We start from the raw sequence: 24,608 nt of genomic DNA on the forward strand, positions 1-24,608 counted from the left end.
GGGCACGAAGAAGGAGCATAAGGCACAGATGCCGGCTGCTATTCTCAATGAACTTCACAGTCTTCTCCGTATTGTCTCATAATAATGAAACTAAGATATAATGATAATGAAATTATTATGAAAATCCAAAAAGTCAATTAGCCTGTTTTCATTTTGACAAAATAAAGAGCCCCTTGAAATTTCAGAAATTTCACACACACACACACACACACACACACCATACTTCCACTAACCTTAGTTAAAAATAATTGAACAATAATAAACCAGCTCAGTGAGGATTAAAATTTTAAAGGCAGAGGAGAGTTACTCTGCCCCAATCTGTGGCACAACCAGATCTCCACCCCTTTCTCCTGATACCCCATCTCCATTTTTCCATACTGCCTTGGTTCAGTTTGCAAGGTCCCATAAGCCCTGTGGGCACCCATCTACATTGTCCTTTCAAGCTTTCCATTTCTGTCTTCTGTGCTCCAGGCCCTTGGAATCTAACATCACCCTAACTGCAGCTCAGGGATAACAGTGAATTGTGATCTTCAGTGAAAATATATTGACTTCAATATATTACACCTGCAGTATATTATATATACATTATATAATATGTATACCTTCAATACAGTATATCTGCACAAAAGTACAGGTAAGGGGAGAATTTCAGGCCAATAAGAGAGACTGGGGCTGGACCTTCTAGTTCCCTTCAGATCATACCCGGTAGGAGACTCCTTATTCTACCTGCATGGCTGGCATTGATTAGGAAAATTTCTAAAAAGAAATTTCATAAAAGAAAAACTAGAATATGGTTAGATTATCCTCTCTGCCTTCTTTCACCATGGTCCCTGTTTTCCTTTCTCCCCTGAGGAAGCACAGAGATGTTTTTGGAATGTAATTCTAGATAACTCAGGCTATCAAGTTACATTTCATCTGGCAATTCAGACGGACTGGATGAACCAGCATAAAGCGAGGCTGGAGGTGGGGGAGGGAGGAAAAAGCCACAGGAGAGAGCAGGGTAGAAGGGAAGGTGATGACAGGAGGAGCTTATAGAGACGGGGACCTGGAAATCTGGACCCAGCAGGTTTAACTTCTGGGGCCACTGTTTGTCCGAAGGCCAAGGGCACTGCCAACAGCCCTATGGGAATCTCCAGCATTTCCTAACTGCCTTGGCCAGAGTCCACACAACTCATATCTCTAGGCATTTCACTGTTTACAGAGCTCTTCCCAGACGGAATGTCTCACAAGGGCCCTAGGTCGAGGACTACTGGTGTTAACATCCCTGTTTTACAGAAGAGTACACTGAGGCTGAGAAACCCAATGATCTCCCCAAGGTCACTCAGCGAATGAGAAGGGAGCTGTGACTCCACAGTAAGTCCATCCATTTTAAAGCCAGTCCTCCCCGACCTGCTCTTCCTTCTCTCCTCTACCATGGTCAAAAAACTCAGCAGAATTCTCTTTGATTCCATTTAGCTGATGTCCTCCCAACATCCACTATGAGTAAGTATCTGATACTAGGCAATACCATAGGAAATAAAGGGTTAGAACAAAAAATGTCCTCTCTCCTCAAGTTACTTACAAGCTTGAGAGATTCTGAAAACATTCAGCATTTACGGAGGGCCTGCTCTGTGTCAGGCCCTGTCCTAGGTGCTGAGGTTATAATGGAGACCGAACAGTGAAGGCCTTTCCTCTCATGAAGCTTATATTCTAATGAAGGCAGAAGAGTAAGAAACCAGAGAAATAAACAAGTGTGTGTTAAAACAGATGTAAATAGAGCTTCCCTTGGGCAAAAAAAGGATCAGATTATACGAATGTCAGACTGGGCTTCACAGATCAGCCTACAGTCTTCTAAATTAATACCAAGAGTTGGATCTCTATTTACCAGATCATGTAAAAAAACAAGTCCCTTTATTACAAAACCACAAAAGAATACCACATGAGAGCCCAGTCAAAAGTCAAACTGGGTTAAACTGTTGCAAGACCGAAGGGAAGATGTTATTGCTAATAAAGCACGGCTCCGTCTTCAAGGCCATAATGAATACGGAGCCTGAGAAAAGGGCAGATTCATTCATGCTGGAATGATCTGGGAAGATGACATTATCATTTTGACTTCAGGGTCGAACTGGAGACTCTTGTAAATCAAAATTAAATTACGCTTTCGGTATCCCAAAACGCAAGGATTGCAGCTTCCGGGATGTCAGTCAGCGTTTGTTCACATGTGGCTTTTATATTTCAAAAGATCATACTGTCTGAAGCCAGCCCAGCCCACCCCATGCAGACCGTTCTCTTTGAACTTGACGCACTTGACATCCACTGCGCTTGTCTGGCCCTCACCCACGCACTGCCTGTGAACTCCGATTGTTGTCCTGCGTTGTTCCTTATCTCTTGCGATGCTGAACTTCTCATGTAGTGATGACTCATCTACCAGGGTTCGCCTCTCCCCCTGTGCTGTTTTAACCTGGCACCATGAGATAGGCTTCCTTCGGTCCACAACTTGTCGGAATTATGTGCTGGGCACTGCCATAGATGCTAGGGAGGTAGCCTTCTGGAGATTTTAGTCTACAGGGAGACACTGACATTAGCCACCGCTCAAAGGAGTCTTATCATTACACAGAGTCTATATGGTCATATAACAAGTTTATAGACATATATTATAGACACAGACAAGGGCAGGAAAAGAAGTCAATTCCATGAGCATGATTCACATTCGGGAAACACAACCTGGGCTGGAAGGAAGGAAAGGACGTCCAAAGAAAGTGGAGCTGGAGCTGGAAAGGGAAGCAGAGGAAGAAGAATGTGTAAAGCCTTCAGGCAAAAGCACACAGAGGAGGGGCGCCTTAGTGGCGCAGCCAGTTAAGCATCTGACTCTTGATTTTGGCTCAGGTCATGATCTCAGGGTCATGAGAGTGAGTCCTGCTTGTCAGCTCCTCGCTGAGCAAGGGGCCTGCTTAGGATTCTCTCCCTCTGCTCCTCCCCCCTTTAAACAGAAGGACACTTGGGTCGATATGTGCACTGTGCAAAGTGCACTGGCGCCAGAGGGGAGAGAGCAAAGGAGGAGGGCAGGGGAGGGAGGCAAGAGACTTAAGTGGGTCCTTGCTGAGATTTCCTTAAAAGCAATGGGAAGCCATTAAGGGGTGTGCCACACAGAGCAATGCGATGAGATTTGTACACAGAAAAGGCCTGATTGCAACGGGAAGCAGCCCTCTCTAAACATTCGATGACATATCCTGACTGCATCGTGAAGCAGCCTTCTCTAAACATTTGATTACAAAATCCTGATGAGCAAAATGTGTTTGAGTATATGCCTTTGATTTATGTAAATTTATGCACCGAATATTTGTTATACACTACAGAGCTCATGTACATTACAAAACATACAAATATCGAAATCCTTCAAAGGGAGTTCATGCTAAAACCAGTTTTTAAAAGTTTTGTCTTGACAGAAGGCTGACAATCATTGAAGCCGAGCAATAGGCCTGTGGAGGTCCATGATTATATTTTCTCTTTTGTGTATGTTTGAAAATGTCCTCAAGGAAAAGATTTTCTTTAAGTCTCGGAAATTACCATGATGACTACATTAAGTTAATATCTCAAAGCATAATATACATTTAGGGTGAGGTTTATTATCAATAGTAATAGATGTTTGTCCGTTGGATATTTTAGATCACTCTGAACTGGGAGGGCGGCCAGCGTAGCATCAGAGATGATTCGATGATCACTGTCCTTACTGATTCCAGGAGGTGTAATAGCTCGTCCGTTAGCCTGTTGCTTGCCTTTAGTCTTATCTGCAATCTACAAAGGTGACACAAGAATCCTTGTAAGTTGCTTGTCCATGTCTTTGAAAGATCATTCAATTAAAACTACTTAATGTAATCCAGAAGCAGGTTTCCCCCAGAGAAGATACAAGCCACAGTATCACACTGCAACACATTGAAAGCAAATGGGCAAAGGACCTGAACAGGCATTTCTCCCAAGAAGACATACACGTGGCCAATAGGTATGTTGTTTCAAGGTGTTTAACTTTACCTTGGCAAATTTCAAGTACACAATACAATATTGTTAACTGCAGTGTAATATATGCACAGTGTTGTACATTAGATTTTTGGAACTATCAGGGAAGTGCAAATCAAAACCACAGTGAGTTACCACCTCACACCTGCTAGGTTGGCTGTTATCTGGAAGACCAAAGATAACAAGGGTTTGTAAGGATGTCGTGAAAAGAAAGCCCCTGTGCACCATTTGTGGGGATGTAAATTGAGACAGCCACTATGGAAACCAGTGTCGATATTCCTCAGAAAACCTGATCCATATGATCCGGTAGTCCCACTTCGGGGTATATATCCAAAGGGAATGAAAACGGGATATTGAAGAGGGATCTGCACTCCCAGGTTCATTGTCCTATTATTCACAATGGTCATGATACGGAAACCACACAAATGTCCACTGATGAATGAAGGAATGGAGAAAGGAAAGGTTATAGATAGATATATAGAAAGATAGATAGATATAGCTCATAATACAATTCAGCTGTATTATAAAAGAAGGAAAGCTTGCCATTCGCAACAACATAGATGGACCCAGAAGACATCATGCTACGTGAAATAAGCCAGATGCAGAAAGACAAATTTTGCATGATGTCACTGAGACATGGAATCTAAAATAGTCAGTCTCATAGAAACAGAGTCAAATGGTGATTACCAGCCCCTGGGGGAAATGGGGAGATGTCCATCAAGGTGTACAATATTTCATTTACACAAGGTGAGTAAGTTCCAAAAATCTAATGTACAACACTGTGCATATATTACACTGCAGTTAACAATATTGTATTGTGTACTTGAAATTTGCCAAAAGGGTAAATCCCAAGTAATCTCACCATACACACACACTCAAAAAGTAACTATACAAGGTGATGGATACTTTAACTACCTTGATTATTATATTTTACAATGTATATATCAAATCATCAAGATGTATATCTTAAATATATACAATTTTTTGTTGTCCACTATACGTCAATAAAGCTGGGGGATGGGGAAAGAAACCAAAGAAGAAACCATGGGGATACTCCCTAAACCCCGCCTGGAAAGGAAGCCTCCAGGACACCTCTTGAACCAAATGACACATGCAACTGGCTATCTTGCACAAGATTGGGTAAGAGGTCAGGGTCAATCCATCTGTTGAATATCAGTAAAGCTTTATTCCTAAAGCTTTATTCCTTCTTTTATTAAAAATAAATAAAAATCTAAGTTCTAATGTTTTCTGCCTGCTCACAATGGGTCATATTGTGTGCACAATTTTGGAGACACCACAGTAAAGACTGGCTAGAAGGGACCCAGCAGAGACACACAGAGGCCCCTGCAGCATAGCCTGGAGCAATGGTGGGTGCTGACCACGATGATGGAGGGAAGTAGACGGATTCAGTGATACTCAGGTGTGCATCCTGGACTCCACATGTGTCTGGACACAGGGGTGGAGAAGAGGAAGGACATGAGAGCACTCCTGGGTTTCTGCCTGCACAGAGTTGAGTCTTATTATACAAAGGAAGTATATCAATCTAAATTTTGAATTAAATTAGCACACTAATGTGTGCTATTGAAATGGATTGTCCATACTATCAGTTCTTGCGGTGATATGTTCTCTGCTTTGGTTTCCTAATAGCGCCGCCCTAGAGGAAGTGTACCAGGTTTTCACTTAGCTCATCTCCCCTGTGGGAAGCTTCTGATTTTTGAACCCTGAGCCCAGGCTATGCACTGACTAGGGCAGGAGTCAGGAGACAATACTCCTTATAGTGTTTGGGCTGCACCTTCAAGACTCTGCAGGTGCCTTGTCTCAGATGAGAGGTCAGTCCTTCCCCTCTGACCGCCCAGATGAGGGGTCCTCAGTGTGCGAGCAGATCACATACAGAGAGAGCAGGGTTAGATGAGCCCCAGATCAGGACTAAGCCAAAGACCACCTCCTGTCATTTGACTGCAAGGGCTCCAGGAAGAGCAAGCCCCAACGTCCAGATCCTTTCTCCCGTCCACCAGGCACTGTCACCTGAGGTTCTCCCATCTTGGAAATGAATTACTTTGATTTAGTATCCTCTTTCAGGCATTCCGAGAGAGTAAAACACCACTGTCACCTTTATGGACTGGGTTCCTCGGGTTACTTCTCTGAGTGGCAGGAAATGCCCAGGGTTTTGTAAGATATATACAAAATATACAAAGCTTAAACACTGAGAGGCAAGAAAACCCCCAAACAAAAACATCGCGATATGCCCTTGCGGCACCCCCCGCCCCGCAAGGGGCAGGCAGACAGAGACGCTGCTTCCTTCCCATAAGACCACCCCCTCAGCTAGGAGAATACGCTGTTCTAAAATACAGAAGGATAGGGATGCCTGGGTGTCCCCGTCCATTAAGTGTCTGGCTTTGACTCAGATAATGATCCCAGGGTCCTGGGATCGAGTCCCACGTCGGGGCCCCTGCCCAGCAGGCGTCTGCTTTTCCTCTCCCTCTGCTGCTCCTGTCCCCCAGCTTGTGTTCTCTCAAATAAATAAAATCTAAAAAACAAACAAGCAGCAAACAAAAACAACAACCAAAAAAACCCTAATTACCCCTTTGTGCTCAAGCTCAAAGGAACAGACACCATTTTCAGAGGCAACCAGGTGTTATAATGGTTTTCTCCCATTGTTAAGTTAAACTGAAAAAAAGTTACTCTGGAGCGATCAATCAATGGAGACCAATGCCTGGGCGTTCACAGGGCTGAATGAAAGGAGAAACACCAGCCTGCTGAGCGGACAGGACAATGGGAGGACCGGCTGCCGTGTTATGGCCCCGTGTTGCTGTAACCAAGGCTTGGGCAGGCTTAGTGCCTCAGCTGTTCTATCAGCTGAGAACTCTTCACGTTTCTAATTCTCAGAGTCACTCTGCCTTAGGCAGAATTATTTTCCACAGCGAGACAGGTGGCCCTGGGTCCCTGCTTAGCACGCAGGACAGCCTTCGTGGCCAGTCCTTGCTGCAAACTACTTTTCAGAAGAGGAAGTGCCTTCGTTTGCAACCAGGAGTCTTCGTCTGGGGCCTCCCCTTCTTCATGCGTCTCATGGGCCTTTGATCACCCCAGGCTCTCGTTAATGAGCTTGACCTGGCTCTGGCCGTGGGGTCATAAATCTCAGCATTGCCACTCCATTTAGAACAAGACCTGAGCCAAGTCACCTAACGTCTCCCAGCCTCAACCTCCTCACCTGGAAAATGGAGACGACCCTACTTTACAGGATTGTTGAAAGTTTAGATAGGAGTTTATTTATATGGGAACGTGTCCGGTACGGGGTTCACATCCATTAAGCACTCAACACACATAAATTTCAAAGAAAATTGTAATCTGAATCCTAAATTTTAAGTCAGAGAGCCTGGGAAGGGAAAGTTCAAGACTTTTATGTCTCCCAGAGGAATTCTGCGCCCCTCAAAAAGAAGAGGAAATGTCATCCCATTTGCTTTGCGAGCCTTTCTTGAGTGCCAACTGTGTACCAGGCATCATTCATGGCACTAAGGATATAGCCATGAACAAGACACACAAGAATTTGCACCCATGGAATTGATTTAGTATAAACTATTTGAAGTTTTCAGAAGTTTAAATCCATTTAGGGGATAGCCGTGCCATATGAAGCTATTAAGCCCTTTAGGAGGACCCAGTCTCCAGCCTCTAAACTTGGCCTCAGTCGAGGGCAGCCACATGCTCTTGCAACACTTTCCTTGGTGGCCCTAACAGAGAGTACATTCCTGGGCTAGAAGGACTGTGGCTCTGACCCAGTGTGACATTGCTTATGTCTCAGGCGTCCCTTCTGGCCTAAGTGGACAGCCAGTACAGTGTACCACAGCCTCTCTCTCCCCAAGGATGTTCCTTAGGATGTGACTAGGTGATTAATGTGGAAAGAACTTCTGGTCTACACAAGCTCAGGGAACACTGAACTGAGCCAATTCCAACAGGTTTCTTTGCAGCAGGCCTTCTCAGAGCCTTAAGGAAGCTAAGGTACTTATGAATCTACATGGATGACAGTGTGCAGCCTTTGACCAAAATGCTGCTTTAAGCATGGAACATGTCTTTATTCCAGAGTAGATGGTAAATCCGGCCTTCCCCATCACGCAGTTTTGGACATGTTGGATTCCTGGAAGGAAGTCAAGGGAGGAGGCTGGACCACATCACCTCAAAGGTCTCCTTCAGGAGGACCAGTCTATCATCTGCAAGGTCACCAAGCTCCCGGGTGTACAAACGGGCTCATGAGTCTCTGTGCCAGCCCCTGTGTTCCAGTGGCCCCTCAATACTCAAGACCCTGGGTTTGACTGGGATGCATTTCCTGTCCCAACAATCACTCCCACTCCTCCCCTTCAATCCTGTTAGTTTTGGAAAGAATCACCCAGTAGCTTGTATTAGCAGCCAGGTGGAGCACTAAAGATGACCCAGGTCAAGCAAGAGTCAGCCCTGTCCCATCTGAACCATTCTAGAAGACTGGATGAAAATTATACAAATAGTACAAGTTAATATTTTAACATGATTGACCACATACTATATATATATATGGAGGAAATATTACAAAATATTAGCAGGGACTCTCTCTGGCTCATAAACAATGGATGATTACTATTTTCTTCTTTAAGCTTTCCTGCATTTTCCAAATATCCATCAATAAGCACGTATTAAGGGCACCTGGGTGGCTCTGTTGGTTGAACATCCAACTCTTGATTTCCACTCAGGTCATGATCCTGAGGCTGTGGGAATCGAGCCCCGTGACAGTCTCCCTGTTCAGCGGAGAGTCTGCTTGCGATTCTCTCCATCTCCCTCTGGCCCTCCCACACTTCTCATATGCTTTCTCTCTCTCAGATAAATAGATAAATCTTCAAAAAAATATTAGTATGTATTATTTCTATGATAACAACAAAACTAACTCCTCCCCCATTTATAAAAATCATCTAATGCAGGTCTGGGAGTGAAAGAAACTATCCAGCGGATTTTGTCAGACTGTCCCAGCAAAAGTCCTCTGCGTTCCTATCTCCCATTACCTTGGCTTGTTTCCCTGATTCCTAATCTTCAACACTAATGCCCAAGCACAGTTTTTAATAGCTCCCCAACTGAGTTCCTGGCATTTCCATGTGACCTTCTGCTATCGGCTTATGTAAGCCCTTAGAGTGGCCACGTATAGCTGTGTAGGTTGTCTACTGCACAACTCCAGGGGTTGCAACTAACATAACTGCCAATGTGAATGGTACCTCCCGAATTGTGCAGTGTCCAGTCCACATGACCATAGGGGGTGACCCTGCCTGGTTTCCTGAACCGTTATCATGATCCTTTAAACCTTTTGCTGAAGTAGAGTGCTACTCAGAAGATGAAAGTACCTGGGCTTGGGAAACAGCACACCTAATATATCACAGCATAGGCTCCAAAATCAGACCACCTGGTTTATACACTGGCTCTGCCATTTGGCAGTTGAATGACCTCAGACAAGTTATTTTACTTCTCTGTTAATACAGTTTCAGTTTCTTTACCTGTAAAGTGAAGTAACACTAGCACCTGCCCCCTAGTATTATTCTAAGGATTAAAGGCACTTCAAATATAAAGCACTAGTCAGTTTTCTGTCTCGTGGTGAGCGAGACAGAACTAACATAGTAAGTTAGTGGTGAACTAACATAGTAAATGTTAGTTATTAGAACTATGATGTCCTCTGAAGTCACACAGACACCTAGAGACCCGGTCTTTGTTATTAGTTAAATCTTGCATTCATATTTACCTGTATTTAGGTGGGATGTGGGGTGGGGGGAGGCCAGCCAGGGTAAGAGCGAGTTTCCTGGGGCCAGAACTGCATCATGGGTGCTCACCAAAACAGCACAGGGTTCAGAGAGCCAGAGAGTCAAGCTGAATCAGGATCGGTGAGGGTCGCAGCTGAAGAACAGGCACTAACAGCAAAGGAGACAGGATGACTTTGAGGGCTGCGAAGCCAAGATGGCAGCCCCAGATGGAAAAGACCTTGGGGGCCCCAGGAAAGAGTTACAGATCAGGGAGGAACTCCCGAATCACCCTTGGAACACCCTTGGGATGCTCTCACCTTGTAGAGACTTGATCTGTTGACAGGTCAATGTTAATGCCTTTTCTCTCCAAAACAGTTAGGTTTGGCTCCAACTGTGAGTTTTTGAAGGCCCCCATGATAACAGTGGCTTAAACAAGATAAAGATTGACTTCTCACTCATGACATGACTCATGTCAAAGCATTAAGGTAGAAATTTCAAGGCTTCTCCGTGGCTCTGCTCCTTCCAGCTCATACCTCCACCTTCTGCAGGGTATGGCTTCATCCTGGTGGTCCAGTTGGCCTCCACGTCTAGGGATCAGGATGGAAGAGACAAAGAGGGAGATGAGAGGGCACTGCCTGCTGCCCGAGAGTCCCAAGAAATGTCACAAAGCCACTCCCCCTACACCCAGGACTCAGTGGTAGCCACAGTTGGGTGCAAAGAAGGTCAATCAATGTCTTTATTCTGGCCAGTGTGTTAATTTCCTATGGCTGCTGTAACTAATTACTACAAACATAATGATTTAAAACAACACACATTTATTATCTTACAGTTCTAGAGATCAGAAGTCTGAAACTGTTCCTGCTGGACTAAAATCAGCAGGACTAGATTCCCTTCCAGGGGCTCTCGGGGAGAATCCAAGTCTAGCGTTTTCTACCTTCAAAGTCACCCACATTCCTTAGGTCATAGCTCCCTTCCACCTTCAAAGCCAGGAGAGTCTTCCTCCCAATGCCATCTCTCAGGTTCTCTTTTGCCACCTTCTCCCCTCTTTTAATAAAGGACTCATGGTTACATTAGACCCACCTGCCTCATCCAAGATAATCTTATTTGAAGGCCACCTGATTAGAATCCTTAAGTTAATCTGTAACCTTAATTCGCCCTGCCATGTAACATAAAAATATGCATAGTTTCTGGGGAGTAGGATGTATAGACATCTTTGGAGGAACATTATTCTGCTTACCACAGGCAACCAAATTCTATCACTCTACAAGAAAAGCAGAGGACAAGCCATACTCCCCAACAAGACTATGACCTCAGAGAGCAGTCATCATGGCCCTTCAGTTCTGCCATGCCGATGGCATAGAGATTCTTGTCTGCCCAGCATCTCTGAGGGATCCCTGTACCCCTTGGGCAGTCCAGGTGTTTTAGGTGGGACAGCCCCATCCTCTCAAGCTTCTGATGGTACCAATCAGAATTCTCCTGGGTAGAGCAATTGCTTCAGGAGATGGACATGTGAACCAAACAAGGTCAATCATGTCATTCCTGGTACTTGGCCTGGAATTTTGGAAATGATGCTGTTTCTTATTTCTAGGAGCACCAGCTCTGAGTTCAACAAAAGTTTGGCTACCTTTGTCAGCACTGAGACAAGCCTGCCTGGTGTTGAACCAGCACAGAGGTGAGCAAGGAAGTGAAATGGACAGAAAGACACAGAGTCACAAGGGATCTCAAGCCATGCCCATAGCCCAAGAGCCACTCCTGGGCTTTTCATGCACGTGGGTCAATAAATTCCCTCTGCTCTTTAATTCTTCCACATGTCTCTTTCACTCGCAGCCAGGTGTCTTGACTAATAGACTCAACAGACTAATAGACTCAAGAGACACCTGTCAGGGCAAGTCACAACTTCCCAGGGCCTCAGAGTGTCTCCTGAATCCAAGCTCTCAAATGCTCTGACTCTAAGTAAGACCCATGAGACCCTCCCAGCTTTTCTGTGCCCTAGCAGAATACTTATACGTGCTGGCCTCACTTGACCTAGCTCAGCCCAAAGGCATATACAATTTCCCCAAGTCACTTATTCTGCATGGGAAATGTCTGTGTAACCAGAGGCCCTTTCTGGCAACTCTCCTTCTTACATATCTGCTGGGAACACTAACAAATACTCTGGGGTAACTGAAGACCTCCATGGCTCTCGTTAAGGACAACCATATGGAGGAGAGGATATAAGAGAGAAAGAACGAACAGCTTTCTTCCTTTGAGTGGCAGCTGCAAGGGCCCATATTTCCTCTCTGCCTCAGCCCCGTCCCTAGTACAGCTTTCCTGGCCCAAGTCTCTCTCTGCTGTCCAACTCATGGCTCTGCTCCAGGGGAAAGACACTCCCTAAAGTGTAACCTGAAGCAGGAATACTACCTTCAGGGAATCCAGCCATTGAGAAAGAAATTTTAGGAAAAATAACCATCCCCCAGCCATCCACTGTCTGGGATGATGTCAGCATCAGGGCCTTCTGAGTTGTCATAAAAAGCAACTGAACGAAGGGATTTTACAAAGCACCTGGGAAGTTGGAATAAAAATGTTCCATTTCCAAGGTAGTGCGACTGGCTGGCTCATGAGAGCAGCTGTGCGCGTCTCTTCCCAGACTTGACATTTACCAGCACCCTTTATGTTTTCCCAGGTGGATGGGACCTTCCCTGCTATGCAAGGCGGGAGAGCCTCTAAGGTCCACCTGGGTTCTGGTGTCTTTAAAGAAAGCAACACCCTCTTAGGTCATTCAATAAACGAGAAAACAGTCTTTACTATCTTGGAATTGGTCTCCCACATGCCATCACCTTACACAATTACCACCCTAAACCTACATTCAGCAAACCAGGAGGCCTTATTATTCCCATTTTACAAACCCAAGGAGGGTGGATTAGTTGCTTACAACAAGGAACTTGCTTGTAACAAGAAGGTATACACTCAAAAATAATCCAATCCCGTTGAATTAATTAACAAATAAAATTCACCTTGGACATGAACACAAAACAACAGTCGGTCGACATATGTTGAGCGTCCACCGCTGCTCTCCATGGAACAGCTCCACCTCCAATCATTTATCTTCTATGTCGTATATTTGTTCTGAGAAAAGTCCTCTAGTGCCACATAGTTTGATACATTGAGTTGTAAATTGTCCAGATCTTAGAGAGAGGGAGGGTCTGGGATTAAATTCTGGCTCTGCTTCTAGTTAGTTGTCAGACATTGGATAAATCAAGCAACCAAATAAACTTCAGTTTTCTCATATGAAAAATGGAGCTGGGAATAACCATCTTGGGGGATTTTGTAAGGATTTCAGATATTATTTGTAAAGCACACTTAGCAATGAGCACATAGTAAGCGTTCAATGAGTGATTTTAGCAGTAGTTAGGCATTAATGTTGATTGATCTGAGACAGCGTGATGGGCTTGATAAGTGGGAGGATGGTGAGGGCAGAGAACATGTTGAAGGAAAGCCTAGAAGATGGTGCTCTTAGGGGATTGGGTAGCTGGTGAGGTGGGCAGGGAGGTTGCAGAGTGGACCATGGGCAGTAGAAGGAGAACTGAGAGCCGTGGGAGATAAATGGATCCATGATCAGTGTGCCAAGGACTCCATGGCGTGGACCCCAAGAGCTACCTAGGCAGGACTCACTATAATACCTCCCTTCCAGAAGGACCGCTAGCCCAGAATCTGACTAAGACCCTTGAGTTGACTTTCTATGCAAAGGGGCTAGGACATAGGTCACTTGCTCACTATCTCTTCCTCCTTGCTCTTTCCCTCCATCACTCTCTAGGACACCAAGGAGAAACATTCCTTCGAGATGCCTTTCCTTGCAAAGCTGTGGGAAGGAGGCTCTTTAAAAAGCAAATACTCAGTTTCATAAACATGTCATAAATCCATTACCAGTTCTCCGTGTTCTTTGTGTTCTTATGTGATGCATCTACTATCATTCTACCCTTGACTTTGAACCCACATCTTCTGGGTCCAGGTTACTAAGAAGTGACTGTTCACAGGAGATTTTATTACTTTTTATTACTTTTGTGTGGATGGTGCAGTTGCCTCTTTTTGGTTTATCTCCAAGAAAAATATGTTCTCTGATGCACTCAGACAAAAAAGTGATAGTAGATTTTTTTTTTTCATTTTCTGAAAAAGCTGCTTCCACTTCTGGTAAAAGATTATCCAACCTGGATCTCCCAGAGTCCAACTTGCCTCGATGGTTTCAGAGCAGTGACCACTGAATGGCAACCCACGTCCCTTTCCTTCCCCAGAATGGATGTGCCTGAGACAAGTACCATCTGATGCCTAGCAGTCCCCCAGAATTCTTGCGAATTCTGTCCACAAATACGCATGAGCTACACAACAGGAGGGGAACCAACTCTTGATTAACCAGCCTTCAACCAACCAGAACTCTCAGTCACGCAAAACTTTGTACTTGGCTTCAAAGGCAAAGACCAACACCATGGAGGAAAGAAGCTAAGACCGGTTAGCTTTAGAAACAAACACCTTCCAATGGCTGTTAATATTATAACTGATCCTTACTAGGAGCTCATAAGACACCAGACACTGTGCACTATCTAATTTAATCCTCACAACAACCCTGGAAAGGGATATTGTTATTGTTCCCAATTTACAGATCAGAAACTACAGATTTGACAGAGACATCTAGAACTGAGAAGAGCCTTTTCACTCCCTCCTTTTGCAGTTGAGGAAATGGATGGCCCAAGAAAAGAAAAGGTTGGCCTATGGACACCCAGCCAGCAACCAAGAGAGACAGGATTTGAAGCAAAATCACCCTTCGGGACGGTGCCCAGCAGCTGCACATTTCTATATCAGCCTTTGCCACTGTCTCTGGGGCTCAGGACAGTGGGAACTTCGCTTTTGGATAAATTTTCTCTAGGACAGTGAGAACTTAGCTTTTGGATAAATTTTCACAGCAAAATTTGGAGGGGAGTAGTTAGCCACATAACTAATTTTTTAATTTATCAGTCAAGGAGCAGGACCTAATTGAAGCTTCCTTTGGGTGACAAGTTCAAGAAACCAATATTAATAACTAGCATTCACTTAGCACACACACTGTGCCAAGTCTTACCCTGAGCAATTTACACGTTTTTGCTTGGTTCATCCTCCCACAACCTGGTAACACAGTACCAATAAGATTATTCCCATTGCACAGTTGAGAAGATAGAGGTACAGAGAGATTACACTTGCTCGGGGTCTGCTAAATTTACCTAATATGTGTCTAACACTACTTCCATATCTATTTTCTTCTTTGTTGTCATAACATGCTTGTGATTGACAAACAAATATTTTATTACTTTTACTATGTCTGTTCTGGAGATGGAGAACCAAAGCTCTCCCTTGGTCCTGTCACTTGTGAGCTATGTCAGCTGGAGCAAGTGCTTTACCTCTCCAGGCCCCAATTTCTATAAAATATTCAGGGGAGGGGCGTCTGAGTGGCTCAGTGGGTTAAGCCTCTGCCTTCAGCTCAGGTCATGATCTCAGGGTCCTGGGATCGAGTCCCGCATCGGGCTCTCTGCTCAGCGGGAAGCCCGTTTCCTCCCTCTCTCTCTGCCTGCCTCTCTGCCTACTTGTGATCTCTGTCAAATAAATTAAATAAATCTTTAAAAAAAATATTCAGGGGACAACCGGATTCTCTCTAAGATCTACCCCCACCTCCCACCCCCGCCACCAGTTGGAAAGCCCAGGGTAACAGGGAGAGAGAGCCATGTTGTCTGGAATGTCCACCCCCTATGTTCCAGCAAACCTGAGGTCTCTTGGCTTAAATACAGAGAGGTTAGCACCCCCTTAGTGGTTGTGAATGATTGTGTGGCCTCATTATCTATGCGTCCCAGGGGGCAAAGGAGAGCGGGTGCATTTTTTACCCAGATCTCCTCAAAGACTGCTTAATTCAGAATGGGGCCTCTCAGATGGTGCCACGAGTCTGTTCCCATGCGCCCCAAGATGGAAGGTCTAGGGCCAGCGTGCCTTGAGGGGATGTTGAAGAAATGCCACAGGTGGTTCATGCATGACAAGTCCTGGGGACAGTGACAAGGAAAAAGCCACATGTTTCTCCATACAGTCCATTTTGGTACAGAGGGTGGTACAGAGGTACAGCCGTCAGGAAAACTTCCCAGTCTCATGTGCATGACAAGATCAGAGGCTGAGGTCCTCGTGTTTTTCTAGGTATTTTTGGTTTGGTTTGGTTTGGTTTGGTTTGGTACTGTTTGGTTTTGCTTTATTTTAGGCACTCAACTCTGCTTACACTTAAAAGGGTACTGTGTTCTGGCAGGAGTTGCTTTTTATTTTTTATTTTTTTTAAGATTTTATTTATTTGACAGAGAGAGACACAGAGAGAGAGGGAACACAAGCAGGGGGAGAGGGAGAGGGAGAAGCAGGCCTCCCGCTAAGCAGGGAGCCTGAAGCGGGGCTCCATCCCAGGATCCTGAGATCATGACCTGAGCCGAAGGCAGACATTTAACGACTGAACCACCCAGGCACCCAGGATTTGCTTTTTAAAATAAAAGGTGGGGGATAGATAAGAAATTAACAGGCCTCCCTCAGTACATGATGACCTGTCATAGTTTTGACACCTGACATTTGGAGAGTGGGGACTGGATGGCAAACAACACGGTAAAAGTAAGGGTTTCACTGACTCAAAGGTTCAGAGGACTGGGCATCTTGTCAGAAACTATCAAACAACTACAGTGTATTCAATTTGGAGAGATCTGGCTCTCCGCCTATTACTAAAGTTATTTTTTTTCTACCCAACACTAAATCTTCCTGTTCCAGAGACTCCCCCACTAGAAGTCCTGGGGTAAGGCAGACCCCACCTAAAGTATAAAAGCGGAGAAGAGCAGACATTCATTTTCCCAGCTTTCCTTGCGGTAAGTCACAGCCGATCAGATGGACCCAGGGTTTTCCTACAGAAGCTGGTGCTGCAAAGAAGTAGGGACAGTAGAAAAGGGCTTCTTCTGGTGAGGCCGGTCGCCGTAGCAGCGATGTCTGGTATCCAGAGCCAGTGATGGTAGCAGTGTCGTGCTGGTAATGTCCTCTGCTCGGGGGGGGGGGGGGAGACATGGGGAGGTCAGCCATGTCCTCACTAGGCTGCTCCTCAGGCATCATTTTGGCCTTGGCCATGACCGCCATCTTGCTCCCCTTGTTCCAGTTCACTTTGTAAGCCTGGGTTTTCCTAGTGATTCTGTGCACTCCCCAACAGGCTTTCCATTAGGTCCTTTTCTTCAATCAACCAGAGTTGGCTTCTGTTGTTTATAGTGAAGAACTGTGATGGACACACTAGTTGTTAGACAAGTTAATCTCCTTAACCCTCAGTTTCCCCGTCTGTAAAATCGGGATCATACTCTTATGTTCTTCCCCTTATTACATAACCACTGAACACCTACTAATCATTAGACACTATGTAAGCTGTTCTGTGCTCCCACATAATAGTCTGATGGGAAACGCAGACATTAACAAATTGTCATGGAAATAATTTATTACAATTGTGTGAGATCTGGGGAAAATTCATAGCAGTATAATTCGTGACAGTCCAAACAGGCCAAATGTATAGCAACAGATACTGAAGAAACAAAATGTGAAATGTGCACACAAGGGAATATTATTCAGCTCTAAAGAGAACTGATGCACAGACACATGCTGCCACATGCATGAACCTTGAAAAATTACACGGAGTGAAAGAGAGCAGACACAAAAGACCACAGACGGTATGATTCTATTCAGATGAAATCTCCAGAACTGGCAAATCTATAGAGATAGAAAGGAGATAATTGGTCTCCAGAGACCAGGGACGGGGGGACATACTTTAGTAGGACCTTTAGTGACTGCTAAAGGTGACAGAGTTTCTTTCTGGGGTGATGCAAATGTTCTGGAACTAGATTGTAGCGATGGTTGCACCAACCTGTGACTACACCAAGAACCACTGAACTGTACGCTTGAAAAGGGTCTGTTTCCTGATGTCTGGACGCTCTCTCTAAAGAGGGCTCCCATTCCTATTCCATTCATCGCTGTTCCCTTTGTGCCCTGACTTCTTTCCCTTTTAATGCCCATCGTTTTTCTCAGTGCTGCTAAGACACCCTCTAGGATCCCTAGGTGCACACATTTCTGATTTAGCAGATGCACTGCAAGGACCTTCCCTCTCTCCAGATCCCCCTAAGTCAATTCCAGAGAAGACTCTCATTGTCTCCACTTAGGTCACATGCCTAATGCCTGTCTATGGATGAATCACCATGCAGGATAAGGGATGGGGAATGGGGACCGTGATTGGCTCAGCATGGTTACCTGGCAACCCTCATAGGGAGGTAAGTGGTCATGAGATTAACAGCCCCACTGGAACCACACAGGAAAGGGGGAGTTTGCCCCAAAAGTGAAGGAGGAGCAGTTGCAGAAAGACAGGGGCAGGGGGAGGAGGAGAAGGTGTGCTTGACAGCCAACATCTATCCTGCTTCACCATGATTACTATGGTAACCAAGCTGTTCTAAGGCATGCCAGTAAAAGCTCCATAGCAACATTTAATAAAAGACCTGAAGAATTAGTGGAAATTAGTCAAATAAAACCCAGTACCTAGGGAAGTATGCTACAGGTGAAGGGAATACATATGTTAATATGTGTTAAAATGTATCATCAACTCTTAACCACTAAGTAATGAAGTGCTTGCTCTGGGACCCAGGAATCCTGCCTCCCAGACAAGGAGAGCTGTGGTTTAGAACACATTCTGTCTCAGGTCGCCTGCAAAAGCTCGCCCGAGATTTGTCCCTGCCGAAGAGCAACATACCTGATTCATGAAGACTCTCCAGCTGTTTCGTATCACAAGCAAAATAAATACCATTTCATGCCTAGTGTTCCAGCCCTCTTCCCACATAAAAGTTGCAAGGAGATATTCTAATAGTCCTCACTTTCATCTAGGTAAAATTGTGCCAGGGGATGATAACATCGGCTCAAGCAAACTGCTTGGATCTTGGAACGCTCCGCACAGCAGGTTTGTTCTGTTTTGTTTTGTTTTAATGTTAAGAGGTGGAGGGGGTGGGGGTTTGCAAGACTGGACTGACACAGAGGCATCAATTTTATGGGACTGGGAGAGGACATAAAAGTCATCCAGACACTCAACTTAAAGATGGGGAAATCAAGGAGTACTGGAAGACTTCAATGATTTGGTCCAAATGACCCACATGCTCCTGTCCCGTAAGCTGCCCATTTCTGACTCAGTCGGGACCCATCTGGTTGCAAAAGACAGAAGCCAGTGAAAGTCCAGAAGCAGGGCTGGGACTTGGGGCTCCAGTGATATCACCAGACATACCTCGCTCTGTCCCTGAGGTAGAGACTGTCTCAGTCTGCCCAGGGCTGAGTGGGCTCCTAGGATGTGGGACTTTAAGTTTTAACCACAGGACAGTCTGGGGTCAGTTGGTCACTCAAGTCTGTATCCTCAGCCAGCCATACTCTGTGTTAACTCCATTCTCTCCAGCTTCTCTGTTGGAAACAAGAAGGCTGCCAGCATGTCCCATCCTCTGCGACCCAGACAGAAAAGAGACTTCCTAGCACCATAACGCGGGTCCTGCAATTCACTCTGTTTGGGTCACGTGCCCCGAATGCCTCACTATATCCAAGACGATGATTGGCTAGGGTTGCACTCAGCCCCTCCCAGACCTTCTAGAAAGGCTAAAGAAGCCTTCACATCCGTCATCATTTCATGGCTAAAATTTTAATGCCCATTGTGATACCTGGCGTTACATAACAAGTTATATTTATGTGAGATGATTGAGAGATAGACGACTATATAACAAGATGGTGTTTGTAGCCCAGTAAGAAATTGTTCCCAGAACCTCAATGTCATACAAATGGCTAGCAGACACATGAAAAAATGTTCGTAATCATTGGCCATCAGGGAAATTCAAATCAAAACCACACCGAGATACCACCTTACACCAGTTAGAATGGCAAAGATTAACAAGGCAGGAAGCAACAAATGTCGGAGAGGTTGTGGAGAAAGGGGAACCCTCTTACAGTGTTGGTGGGAATGCAAACTGGTACAGCCACTTGGGAAAACAGTGTGGAGATCCCTCAAAAAATTAAAAATAGAGCTACCCTATGGCCTGGCAATTGCACTGCTGAGTATTTACCCCAAAGATACAGATGTAGTGAAAAGAAGGGCCACATGCACCCCAATGTTCATAGCAGCAAGGCCACAGTCACCAAACTGTGGAAAGTCCCGAGATGCCCTTTAACAGACGAATGGATAAAGAAGATACGGTCCATATATACAATGGAATATTACACCTCCATCAGAAAAAATGAATACCCAACTTTTGTATCAACATAGGCAGGACTGGAGGAGATTATGCTGAGTGAAATAACTCAAGCAGAAAGATTCAATTATCATATGGTTTCACTTACTTGTGGAGCATAAGGAATAGCATGGAGGACATTAGGAGAAGGAAAGGAAAAGTGAATTGGGGGGAAATTGGAGGGGGAGAGAACCATGAGAGACTGTGGACTCTGAAAACAAACTGAGGGTTTTGGGGGGAGTGAGGGGATGGGTGAGCCCGGTGATGGGTATTAAGGAGGGCACGGATTGCATGGAGCCCTGGGTGTTGTACATAAACAATGAATCATGGAACACTACATCAAAAACTAATGATGTACTATATGGTGCCAAACATAACACAGTTTTTAAAAAAAGAACCTCAATGTCTGGTTGACACGAACTACCTCAACAAAGGTACTGTTTGCGAATCAGGAGCTTCAATGGGTCCTCACCCTGGATGGGCAGAATCCCATCACCACAAACCCAAATGCATCTCCTAAGAGGAAACAGGCTGGCTAAAGCTGTGGCTCCCCCAGCACGCCCTGTGGCCCAAAACCCCCTTGTCCCCATTGTGGAGAGTGTACCTCTGGTGCTAGTCACAGGAAGTTGTGACATTTTGAACATTCAGGGTGGGTTTCACCAAGCCACCAACCCTGCTCTGTGGAGAACTGCTTCACTTGGGCCACGTGCCCACCCTGTCACCTACACACACACACACACACACACACACACACACACACACACGGTTAGTATCAAGGAGGGGTGCTGTTACCAAAAGAAGGGAGGCAATGGATGCCCAAAACAACATGTGTCCACCCCACTTTCCTGAGTTGTTTAATCCTGCGGACAGGTAATTGCGAAGGTGAGCCAGAAAGTCAGAAAAAGTGGGGGGGGTCAACCCCCTCTTTATGCCTCACCAGTTGTGCTGGCTATTTCCCATTCGCCTTTCCAGACTCAACACTCTGCCCTTCTCTGCCTTGTTCTGGGCCCCAGGAGGCTGCATCGGTGGCATTCTTGCCCTCGAGCTGCTTCGAGCTTCCTGGTTGGGTTTATCAATGGGAGGGGTGAGTGGGAGATTGAAGGGTAAGAAGAAAGTGAGGTCAATGTACTTACTCCCCTTGAATCCTTTGTCCCAAGTCTTGGGATTGACCGTATCTTTTATCAAAGGCCACTGGTCTTCTCTGGCGGCCTCTCCTACAACCATCCAGGTTCCTGTAACTGCTTCCCACTTGTTCTTCACAGTCTTACCGTGGGAATATTCCTCCCCACCGCTGTCCCACACTGCTCTGCCACCCTTGTTGGTTTCCCTGTCCACACCATTGTAAACTGTCCCTTTAATGAACTGCTCTCACTTACCTCACCTGAGTGTTTCATCTGTTGCCTGCAGGGATCCTAAGTGATATCCCAGCTATGAAACGTCAGGCAAATACCTCGGCTTCCAAAAACCTTCATTCTCACAGCTGAGAGTGAGGATGACTATACTTGCTTCTCATGGTCGTTACGGGATGGTGGACGGAAACCAACACCCTGCCTGACACAAGGAAGACACTCGGTGTAAAGACACAGCTCCCTCCTTCGCTCATCTGTGAGCTCCTGCCAGACGAGAGACCTCATTTTATTCATCTTTGAATCCAGCAGCTAGCACTGTACATGATCCACTCTATGTGCTCAATAAATTGTTATTTCATAGACTGTTGATCTGTTGTTCGGCCCCGTGCCTTCCCTTTGGTTCTGGAAGATAGATAAGAAAAATAAGGGAGCACTTGACATCCATTCTCTGACACCTACCAATCCCAGCAGCTTATAGGGGTGGTCTTCGTGTTGTATCTTGTATTTTTGCTATGTCACAAATACAATGATTTTGTCACACGTGATCTGATCTGTGTGCTTTCTCTGGAAAAGTCTTGCTGAGGAGGGACGCCATTTAAACACGTGATCCTATACCACGTTTGGAGAATGTACTGTGGAACAGCTGTCTGGATCCACTGGGCTCCCCAGCTTTAGGGACTCCTAATGCTGCTTCAGACTTCAAAACTGTTGAGAGCACAAGACCACAGAGTGCCCACCTACAAGGATAGACACACTCGTTCCGGCATGTCTCCAGCGCTGTAGGGTTGAGCACTACACAAGACATCCACCTTCCTTCCAAAGGGCTCTCTGCCCTCCATATCATAGACGAGGGTCTTCACAATCAGGTTCTAACTTGCCTTCCAGACTCATTTCCTGTCTCCTTCCGTGCAACCTCTGCTCCAACAACACTGAGTCAACAGCTTTTCCCAAACACCCCGGGCTCTCTCACTCCTGCACAGCTTCACCCTCTGCCTGAATGTCATCCTCCCTTGTCCTTTCTATGGTGAAATGAGATTTGTCCTTCAGCTGCCCCCTCTCCTCTAGAACCTTCCTTGACTTCCCCAGAACAGAGTAAGTTCCTTCCTCCTCTATGCTCCTCTACTCTTTTGCACAGATATCCTACACATCCATTTCAGTGCAATGGGTCTGTCTCCCCAGTAGGTGCTCATAATCTCTAGCATTCATTAAGCATCTACTACATGCCTGCTGCTCCATGAACATCTCATTTATTCCTCATACCAGCTCAGCACTAGCTCCCTGAACTGGAAATGCCATTACTACAGGAGACCCTCTGAGTATATGTTTTAGGGTGTTGGGGCAGTTTTGCTTATTTGTTGGGTTTTCTTTTTTTTTGCTTTGTTTTTGTTTTTGTTTCATGTATTTTGGAGACTTTGTTTTCTGAATTTTTCCTTTCAGTCTTGTACCTCCAGAACCTAGCACTGGCACATTGCAAGTGTTCAACAAAAACTTGCTGAATGAATAAAAGTTCATTTTTTGTTTGGGGAAGTTGTGTTTTTTTTTGTTTTGTTTTGTTTTTGTTTTTTATTTTTTACTTATGGAGACACTGAAAAGCAACGACTGGAATGAACTGACCCATGGCTCTCTGCCTGCAATTAGCCTATGTCTGGGGAGCAAGGGCCGTGCCCCATTCATCTTTGCTTCTCCAATGACAGGACTTTGTCTAAGTACAAAATAAAAGCTTGAAGAAGGAATAAATGATGGAATAAATATGATTACTGCATATCCTGAGGATTATAACTTGATGACAGGCAGTTGAAAAAAAAAAAGGTAGAGTAACAGCTGAATTCTATTACATGTCTGTAGAAATCAACTTTCCCATTTAACCAAAAAAATGATGTTATTTGCCATAATGCTAGGAGAAAAGTCTATTTTCCTAACTTTCTTAGGTAAAGGAGACTTTTAAAATAGCACCCCCCCCTTATTTTGTATTATTTCTGGCTTGCCTTCTTCCTGGAAGGTTGCACATAAATCGAACATTTGTAGATCAAACTGATTTAAATATTGTAGGAATCCTTGCTTTTTCAAGAAACACCACTACACAGCCTCTGGGAAAATGAAGACCGCATCAATAAAATGAATAAAATGATCATTTTATGCTTCAGGAAAATGAAATCAGCTCCCAATTTGTTTCACGCAGGGGCCCAGCAGGTTACCAAACTCTACGCAAATGGTTTAACTTCAGAGATTTTAATGAAGGGATCAGTTGCAGAGGTGTGGGTAGAGTTGAGGGGAAGGCAGTAGGAAGTTGCTACTACTTCTGGGTCCTGGGGGCAAGCGGAAGCAAGTGATTTTCAGAGACCAGTCAGGCTGAAATCAGGGCAGAGCAGCTGCCTTCGGCTCTGGTCGTGATCCCAGGGTCCTGGAATCAAGCCCCGCATAGGGCTCCCTGCTTAGCAGGGAGCCCACCCCCAAACCAGCCCCCCCACACCCGCCTCTGCCTGCCTCTCTGCCTACTTGTGATCTTGGTCTGTCAAATAAATAAATAAAATCTTAAAAAAAAAAAAAAAAGTTGGCAATCCCTCTACCACCACCATTCCAGCTTCTCCCTCAGCAGCACCAGTGGTTGGAGTTTTGTGACCCGATAGGATATGTCAACTCTTCAGTTCCTGGTAATCAGCCTTTAGTGACCCTGTACTGACTGGATTATCATGGGTTTCCACTAACCATTATTATTACATATGGCAGTGCTAAAAATTGACCCAGTGAGCCTTCTGGGCTCTGGATATGTTTTCTCTTGCCTTCATTGGGTCGTGGTAACCTATTTCCCTTGATAATTAGGATCCGTCCCTCCAGTCAATACATTAACCTTCTGTCCATTGTTGGCTCCATGGCAGGAGGAGACGCAAATGGCTAAGGGTAGTTAGAGCTTCAACTTGAACGGAACCGTGTTTGTGCTCTCTGATGGAAACCGGAATCTCCAAGCCCACCAACACAAGATTTCAGGGATGGGAAGCCAAAGTGCTCTAGGTGGGGCTTGTCAGGTATAAAAGACTAAAAGTGACACGGGGCTACTCCCACTTCCCCTCTCTGGACACGGGGGAAACACTCTGTTTGCTGCGTTCTGTAAGATGGGAGCCCTGAACTTGGAGAACAGTACTCCCCAGCAGCCTTTAGAAGGTCATTTGACAGTCCTGGCAAGCTTCTGAGTGATGGGTTACACAGTCACATCAGCTCACTTTGCCCGC

The 24,608-nt window shown here is 45.3% G+C and overlaps 1 protein-coding gene across 1 annotated transcript in view; it reads right to left on the reverse strand.

Annotated features, from left to right (window-relative positions):
• Positions 1-3,740: 3,740 nt before the first annotated feature.
• Positions 3,741-24,608, reverse strand: part of NTAQ1 (N-terminal glutamine amidase 1) — a 130,255-nt gene continuing 109,387 nt past the window's right edge. Inside the window, exon 6 of the mRNA XM_044244998.1 lies at positions 3,741-3,774. Coding sequence (XP_044100933.1) covers positions 3,764-3,774 — 11 coding nt within the window. The 3' untranslated portion in view covers positions 3,741-3,763. The remainder of the gene's footprint in view (positions 3,775-24,608) is intronic.

The sequence above is a fragment of the Neovison vison genome, chromosome 4 (assembly GCF_020171115.1).
Source record: "Neovison vison isolate M4711 chromosome 4, ASM_NN_V1, whole genome shotgun sequence".
NCBI lineage: Eukaryota > Metazoa > Chordata > Mammalia > Carnivora > Mustelidae > Neogale > Neogale vison.